The sequence below is a fragment of the Corvus brachyrhynchos genome, unplaced genomic scaffold, assembly GCF_000691975.1.
Source record: "Corvus brachyrhynchos isolate BGI_N302 unplaced genomic scaffold, ASM69197v1 scaffold115, whole genome shotgun sequence".
NCBI lineage: Eukaryota > Metazoa > Chordata > Aves > Passeriformes > Corvidae > Corvus > Corvus brachyrhynchos.
Window position 1 is genome coordinate 6,203,501 of NW_008239553.1, and position 8,663 is coordinate 6,212,163.

At 43.6% G+C, this 8,663-nt stretch overlaps 2 protein-coding genes across 2 annotated transcripts in view; one reads left to right on the top strand and one right to left on the bottom strand.

Annotated features, from left to right (window-relative positions):
* Positions 1 to 5,340, top strand: part of C1QTNF4 (C1q and tumor necrosis factor related protein 4) — a 9,840-nt gene extending 4,500 nt beyond the window's left edge. The window contains exon 2 of the mRNA XM_008639406.2: positions 3,816 to 5,340. Within this exon, the coding sequence (XP_008637628.1) occupies positions 3,821 to 4,924 (1,104 nt within the window). The 5' untranslated portion in view covers positions 3,816 to 3,820 and the 3' untranslated portion in view covers positions 4,925 to 5,340. The remainder of the gene's footprint in view (positions 1 to 3,815) is intronic.
* A 1,329-nt stretch (positions 5,341 to 6,669) lies between these two features.
* FAM180B (family with sequence similarity 180 member B) overlaps positions 6,670 to 8,663 on the bottom strand; it is a 4,423-nt gene continuing 2,429 nt past the window's right edge. Inside the window, exon 3 of the mRNA XM_008639662.2 lies at positions 6,670 to 8,508. Within this exon, the coding sequence (XP_008637884.1) occupies positions 8,047 to 8,508 (462 nt within the window). The 3' untranslated portion in view covers positions 6,670 to 8,046. The remainder of the gene's footprint in view (positions 8,509 to 8,663) is intronic.

Sequence of the window (8,663 nt, forward strand, 5' to 3'; positions counted from 1 at the left end):
TGAGTGCAGACCAGGCTGCTCACGTCTTAATCCAGTCTTGTTTGTAAACTTCCCAGGGCAGAGATATCACAATCTCTTTGGGCAAACTGTTACATTCTTAGTTGCCTCATCATGGAATTATTTTGCTTATATCTGGTCTGAGTCTTCCCCTTTGGATTTGATGACCATTGTCTCTTATTCTTCCACCATGCCCATCAGTGCAGTACCTCTCACTGTTGTCTCAGGAACCACTGAAGGTGCTGGAAGGCTGCTGCTATGTCCCCCTGAAGTTTTCTCTTTTCTGTGCTAAACAAGCCCAGTTCAATCATCCTCTCCTCACAGCGCAGATGATCCAGACCTTAGCCAACTTGGCTGCCCTCTTCTGGAGTCACTCAAGTGCCAGCTAAAGAGAAATAATCGCAGCCTGTGGTTCCTGGCTGTGATCTGCTGATGCACTCCAGAGTGCTGTAAGCCTCCAGTGCCTGCAGGGCACAGCACCATCTCAGGTACAAATTACTGTTCTCCTGGACCTCTAGATCCTCTTCAGAGCCTTTTCAGACAGACTCCCAGCCAGTCAGTCACCAGTCTCTACCAACGTACAGGTTAGTCCGTCCAAGTACAGCATTTTGCATTTATCCTCAGTGAATTTCTTTTCCATCCATTCCACCAGCCTGTCTAGGTCCCTCTGAACAGAAGCTGTACCTCCAAGCATATTGGTCAACCATCTGTTTTGATGTCATCTACAGTCTTGATCAGTGGGCATTCTTTCTCCTTCTCAGGACATTGATAAATGATATTGAAGAGGACACCTCAAATTAAACATGAAATACTAGTTCTCAGGCCTGATAATACAGTCAGTTTTTCACTTTTCTAGTAGTCCACATATCTAATATCACAATTTGCAGAGAGGAATGCTGTGGGAGACTGTAACAAAAGCCTTGCTAAAATGCAGGTGACATCTGCTGCTCTCTTCCCACAAGAAGGCAATCAGTTTGATTAGACACAGTCTATGCTCAATTAAATAACATGTGCTAAATTACATGTCCTTTGACTAGAAATATGTTCTAAGAAGAACATTCCATGGTTTTCTCAGGGACCAAAGTGAGGGGCTAACTGGTCAACCACCCTGTAGTTTCACATGTAGTGCCACTTGTCCTTTCTGAAGATGGGTGCCACGTTGCCTTTCTCCAGTCAGCAGGGACCTGCTTTGATCTCCATCACCTTTCAAAGATGATAGAGACTGGCCTCAAAATGACATCAGTCAGCTCTCTCAGCAACCATCAGTGCAGGCTGGAAGGAGCTGGCTAGGTCAGGAAAAACATTCTGAATTCAGGGGCATGGAGGAAAATACTGAGGTGTCACAGGCAGAATGGAAGCTTTGGACAAAGTTTATTAGAGAAGCCCTCCCTTCACAAACAGAAGCCACAAGGTACAGAAAGGACTCCCTGACTTTCTAAATTCTTTCTCAGAGAGGAGCTGAGGTGCACCTGGATACAGTCTTAGCCCCAGACTTAGTCAGTTGTTTATATCTAAAGAATTACACAGGTGTAATTGAGCTTTTATACAACTTTGTCCTGCAGAATTAAGGATGGCAAACCAGAAATATTTATATAAATAAAACCAATTATTTATTTAAACTTATTGCAATAATGATTGGGGGGAAAAAAGCTTAATCAGAATTATTTACTACACAGTATGGATAGCTATAACAACTAGTTTAGTGCACTGTTTTTGAAGCAATTATGTTAAAGCAATTATACTCAAAAGTAGCAGAATAATTGTTAAGCAGAGATTGATGTTACTTATTCATACCAACAACTGGGAAAATCTCTTTCATTCAACCTCAAGGAATAACCTTGAGGAGTGTCCCCACTGAAGGGAAGGATCTTCACACACCTTAGGGATGTATGCTAGAAATCTTTGCTGTGAGAAAGTGGCACTGGCCTTTTATGGTATAAAGTGATTGACCTTAACATGCATTCAAAATACACATTTTTTAGATTATGTGTTCTAAGGCTTACTCAGCAAAATATTATTTGTGCTGAAAAAAATGTGTTGGCAGCTTTTTAGTTTCTTCTCTTCAACACTTCTGACCCTCACTTCCTTATCAGGACCTGCACATCCTTGCTGCTCCCAGGAAGGAGCCTCAGTCTTGCATGTCCTTGTGGTGGGGGTGGTAGTTTGGTCAAGCTGGACACAGCATTCTTCAGCACTAAGAAAAGCAGTGTTATCCTTGCTCAGTGTTATCACTGATCAGCAGCCCATCTTTGCTCCACTGAACAGCAAACTCTCCTTGCTCAGCCCTTCACTGATAAACTTACAAGCCTTTCTAGGCTGAGAGCCCTGCTACAGTTTTCTGTGAGAGAAGTGATCTAAAGTAAAACTGGGACATGGACGGATATTTCTTTTAGTCTTTGCTAGTGTGCCATTTTCATGTAATTAAGTGAAAATTTAATTCATTCTTGGGTTCTTATGTATCAAAGCTGCACCTCAGATTTCAGCTTTGTTCTTAAGTGTAAAAGAGCAAGGACTGGGGTTATAAAAATTCCTGCTGGTGAGTGATTCTAGGTATCACATCTTGCCAAAGCAGGATCCCATTGCCACCTCACAGTCTATGTGGTTTCTGTCTGCTTTACTTCTATTACTAGGCCATCTCAGATGATTAAAATATTTACCCCTTTATCTTTTTTAATGCAGGATTTGTCTTCATCCCTCCCCCCCAATGAGTTGCATGTTTTGCTTCTGTTCTGCTGGTCTGTGAATTCATTGTTTGCAGGCTGGCAAGGCACCAGTTTTGGGGTGACAGATGGAGCAGACTGCAAACCAGACATTTGCCTCCTAGCCTGAATGATATTTTAATAAGCACAGAGAGGTGACAGAAAGAGAAGCTTCTCACTGGAATGACTGGCAGTTTTGTTTCCAGCCTGAAAGCGCTAATAGATAATTTTTGGCCTCAGTCCAAAAAAAAAAAAAAAGAAATTCACAGAACATAGAAGCAGAAAACCCTATTAGCTCCTAACTTAACCCTCTTTTTTAGGGGTCACAGAAGTTTTTATGTCTGATCTATTATCCATTTAGGGAGTTGTTTCCCCATTTTTGGTATTTCAGTTTTCTCTCAGGAACTATACACTTTAGGAGACTTTCCTTTAACTTATCATTTTGGTTTCCTTCTTTTTTTTTTTATTATTTCAGTAATTTTCTCAATTTCCTTCCTTCCCTAAACATTCCTTCTTCTTCATATTTCTTTATACTCTTCACAGATTCATGTTGGAATAATGGGATCTAACAACTTACTTGGCCTCCAGCTTCCACATCCTGTGAAACAGCTACTGCACTGCAAGGCAATGGCATCTGCATGAGAATCTCTAGAGCATATGTCCTCTTCTCCCTGCCCTTCAGCTGTATCTCAGTTGTATAATACAGGGTTTGTGTAGGGCTTTGTTCCATCCTTGGTCTTATGAATAAAAAAAGGCACAACAAAAGGGAGCTCTGGCAAAGCCCCAGCAAGCTCTGAGATCCCTCTGCAGTGTGAGCAACATGGTGTTTTACAGACAAGCTGTAGGATAGTCAGGCTTTCAAAGGAGAAGATTCTTCTTCTTTCCCTGAATACAGGTTTAAAAAGGTCTAGCTCTCACTAGGAAAATACAAAAGTGGTGCTGGGATCTGAACTCAGGTATGGTCCCACACACTGCTCAGAGAACGCACTGGAAACTTCTCCATATTTGGACATAGATCTTCATATCTACTTAGCTAGATTCAGGCCTGGATTTCAACTGCTGTGTGAGCTGTAAATTGATGCTGTTCCTGCTAAAATATGCGCTTCTTTTTTCTTTCAGATACAATGGTGACACTGAACGTTCAGATCATCTTTGGCCTCCTTTGCTGCATGATTTTTCTTCCTACAGATGGCTTCCCAGCAGATACCAGTGCTGAATTTCGCTCTGCTTTCTCTGTGGCCAGAACCAGCAGCATGGAAGGGAGCTCTGAGATGGTTATTACCTTTGACAAAGTGTATGTGAATATCGGCAATGATTTTGACCCCAAGACTGGATTGTTCCGCTGCCGGATACCTGGAGCCTACTACTTCTCCTTCACCGTTGGGAAATACCCGAAGAAAAACTTGTCTGTCATGCTGATGAGAAACAAGAATGAGGTGCAGGTAATTGTCTATGATGAGCATCACCGCAAGGAACGGAAGGTGGCCAGTCAGAGTGCCATGCTGCAGCTTGACTACGGGGACACAGTTTGGCTGCGTTTACATGGAGATCCCAAGTACGCTCTTTACAGCAACGTGGGCCCCTATACAACTTTCAATGGCTACCTGATCTATCCAGACACTTCTGCCTTCTTCCAGAATGCTCTTAGCTCTCAAGAGCTTGGGCCACACCCTCACACAATTCAGCAACTTCCCAGAGAGCAGAATGAAGCTTCACAGCGACACGTGTTGTCTGATCAACCAAACAGGGTACAAGACCCTCGCTCTGCGTTTTCTGTTGCCCGCTCACAAAGTCTCCTGGGGACAGATGAGAAGCAAACCCAGCATGAGCCAATCACGTTTGATACAGAGTTCGTGAACATTGGAAAAGATTTCAATTCCTCCACTGGCATCTTCACATGCCGTATACCTGGTGCATACTATTTCTCCTTCACCATTGGCAAAATGCCCTTTAAGACTATGTCAGTGAAACTGATGAAGAACCACAATGAGGTGCAGGCCATGATCTATGATGACAACCACTCCAAGAGGAGGGAGATGCAGAGCCAGAGTATCATGCTGCCTCTGCAATACGGGGACACCGTTTGGCTCTACAGCCATCAGCACGATGGCTATGGTGCCTACAGCAACCACGGCAAGTACATCACCTTCACAGGCTTCCTCATCTATTCAGAGGCTCAGCCAAAGTGGCTTCCAGGTGCCAGCTCACCTCAAGGGTCAAATAATTAAATGCAGATGTGAAGGGAGCATAAGAAGAGCCAAGGTGCCATGAACTTGGGTACAGCTCCTCCTTGAATATCATCCTCTACTTTGAGCATGCTGTCGTGTGTCCAGTGCTTTCCTTACGCTGCACGGTTGTGCCCTGTCTGCAGGGCCATGCTGTGTGCACCATTCATCCATAGAGGGGCCTTTCGGGTTGTGTCTGTGTGTTCCGTGTTGGTGTTTGATTTAACATAAAGCATGAGGTAGTTTGGGGGCAGGGGTGGGCCAGTGTAGTGAGATGCTGAGGATCAGAGAACTGCTGCAGTCATGTTACTGCAGATCTCCAGCATCCAGAGAGCAGAGGGTCTGGTGACTTTCCTTGTGTATCCGGGGAGGGAATAAATGTAATGAAAATGAATGTAATAAAAATACAAAAAATCTAAGTGTTCTCCGTTTGGAATTTGTTGCTACTTTTTGAGACTTGTGTGCTTGTCACTGGCTGAGGTACCAGCTCAGGTGAGAGAGAAGCATGGTAATTTTTGTGAGCTGCAGTATGTGTTACTGAGCCAGTCTGTCTGTGTGCACTGTTTTTTATCATTTGTGTGTGTGAAGGGTTGGTACCTCTTATGATTTTATTGCAAGTTTCACAATAGTTTGTGCTTTTCTTTATCTGATGTAGATGGAGTCAAGAAGCTGGGGTTGAGAATCTCAGCTTCCATTCAATAGAAAGAATACATTTAGAAACAAACAAAAGAGCAGGCATCTAGCTCTTGTAGTGAAAAATAAGGGCTCAAATCTATGAATGGACCATGCTCTGAAAGCTCAGAAGCAAGGTAAGTAAGAAGAATAAGAAGTGTATTTTTAAATCTCCAAAGATTTGGATCAGGAGCAGGCTCATCACATTATGTGTGAGGAGTACCACGCGGCGCAGTGGCACTGCTGACCACAGGGTTGTCACCTTCCCCAGAAATGAGCCCCTTGAACACAAGGGTGCTGCTGACCTCAGGAGTGTCACCTTTCCCAGGAATGAGCCCCTTGAACACAAGGGTGCTGCTGACCTGCCATGTGCTGCACCAATAGCCTCATGCAGGCAGCGTTGAAGGAACCAGAGGTGGGGTTTTCAGCATCCATGTTCCAGTGGTTTTGTACATGCCGAGTTCTGCCAAGAGTTTCTCCTGTGGAGAAGCTGCTGTGGCTGTAGAGGACCCTGCTGTGTTCCTACAGTCCGACAGATGGACAGACGCCTAGTGGGATCTGCTGAGGACATAGTGGGAGCACAGGAGGCTTCATCATAGCCCCACTACTGCTGTTTCAGTTGAGCTAAACCCTGGTTTGTATCCCAAAAATACATGAAGTGCAAAAGTACACCATCTTAAGCATGTACAAATCTTCATGGTTTCACTTCAGTTCAGTTTATAATCCGTTCAACAGGCAGCAGTGCTCTAAAACTGCTCCTAACAAAACTGAGTTCAAAGCAGTGTGTTTGCATCTGAGTCAGAAGCCAACCCACTCAGCCTTTATCCATATATTTGTATGGCTCAGGCTGTACCTTCTCCAGCAAGACAGTATTTTCATGCACTAGTGCCATCTCAGCTCAGCTTTTTGATGATATTCTCTGCTCAAACTGGAGGTTTGCTCACTGCCTCTGTCGCTCCATACATGTCCTGCAAATTAAAGACTGGAGGCATATTTGGCAAAACAATGAAGGGTAGAGATTAGAGGTATGTAAAAATCCACCATAAGAATAATAGAACATTAGTTGAGACAAGAAGTTTTACTTCAAATAAAATTCTAATTTTAATTCCTATGTCCTTTTGGGTGGAAAACAAATAACGATACAAACAAAAAGAACCCCAAAGCACAAACCAAAATGAAACAAATAAATGCACAAAACAAAAACCCAGCAACAAACAACCTGCTTTAAATCTATCTCCTTCTGTCATAACCCTGACCTGACCTCTAAAACCATTGTCTGTGTCATCTTGCTTTCAGACTTCTTGTTCCTGCCTTACCATTTCTCCTCACCATCTGTTGGGCTACAGTGGCTTGGAAGAAGATTAACTAGGTCAAAAGCTAGCAGTTCCCACTTTGAAAGTCACACATGCCTCTTTTGTTGAGCATGGAAAAATTATATTGATAGAAAGGGAATTATGGATCCCATTGTCTAAGCACATGCAATGGATGTTCAAAATTAATGTATCTGTAGTGGCAGCAGGAAATCTGATAGAAACAACAAGAACTAAAGTCAAAACCCTCCTGAGCAGATAATTGCATTTATTTAATTCCACACCGCAGTGTTTAAGACAGAGAAATGTTAATGATGTCCTTCTATAAAATAATTATATTTCTGATTTTGAAGATAGAGATTGTGTATTTATTATGTTTGGCTTGTAAAGTGCCATAGCTGTACAAAAAAAAAAAAAAAACTGTATAGAAGAAAGGCAAAATCTGCTGAAGAAATAACTAGGTCACGATCCTTCAGAATTTAAATGAGATTTCAGAAAGTATATTCCAAAATGATAACTGAAACAAAGCTGTGTATACGTGTAAATATGATATGCAAATACTAGAAAGCTTCATGGAATACATACATTTTCAGGTTGCTTTTTAAAGAAGAATGAATATATGAATGGGAAATTGCTATTGACAAATAGAATACGATGCCACATGAGGAGCAAAATGAAATTAAATATGTGACCTACGTCATGAAACATAACAAAACCTGCTTGGCTGCTTACTGGAGAGGAGAAAAGATCATGTATTTGTCTGAAACCACAGGGAGAATATAAGGAGGGTGAACTGAATTATTTGAAATGAAGTCAGCTATCACACCAGCAAGATACCCTGGAAAAATACTTCCAAGCCATCTCTCCAGTAACGTCAGTGATCAAGACAGATAAGACTTCTAAATAGCACTGCCCCCTTCAGCACAGCCCACTTAGCAAAAAATCAGGAAAGGGAGAAATGCGCTTTACAGTTTTGTCCTTTTTTCATGTAAAAATGACAGCCTGTGCATAAATCCTTAGAGGGTTGCCAGCACAGTGCAGAAAGCAGGACAAAAAGTTGTGACATATTTATACAAAGTCCTGCACGCTATGGAAAGCATTGAAAATAACCAAGAATGCAGCTGAAGCCGGGTGTGTCCCTTCCTATGGTGGGTTCCCTCGTGAGGTGTCTCTCTTGGTCCTGGGCAGGTTAGAGCGATAGAAATATTTCAGGGACGCTAAATGTGAAGGCTTCTCCTTCCAAGGCCAAGAAGCCTGGAGGAGAGTGGTATTTGCAGGGCAGAGCCCCTTGCACAGGTCACGGAAGATTTCATCAACCAGCTGAGAGAAAAAGCGAATCCAGAGGGTTTTATCCAGACCTTGCACGGAGCGAACCTGGTAGGCACTGTAAACACTGGTGAAAAGGAGACGGTCAAACTCTGTTGGAGGCAAGGGGGTGTCAGTCAGTGAATAATACGTCAGATGCTGCTCAATCTCTGCCGGTGTTTTGGGAACTTCCTCCTCCAAAACCTGCAGGAACCGCCGTGCTGGGCGTAGGGAGGCCAGCTCTTCATCCCGCAGCCGGATTGTCCCGTTGGCCTGAATATCCAGCCTTCCCCAGAGCATCTGGAAGACAGGAGCAGCATTCTCACGGAAAGCCCAGCACAGCTCCATCAGTCACAAACGAGCTGCAAACCAAAGCCATCCGCAGTGCTGCCAGATCTCGGGCGGGCCCAGAGGCGGGCGCCCCCCCCCGCGCCGCCCCGGCCCCCACCACCTCC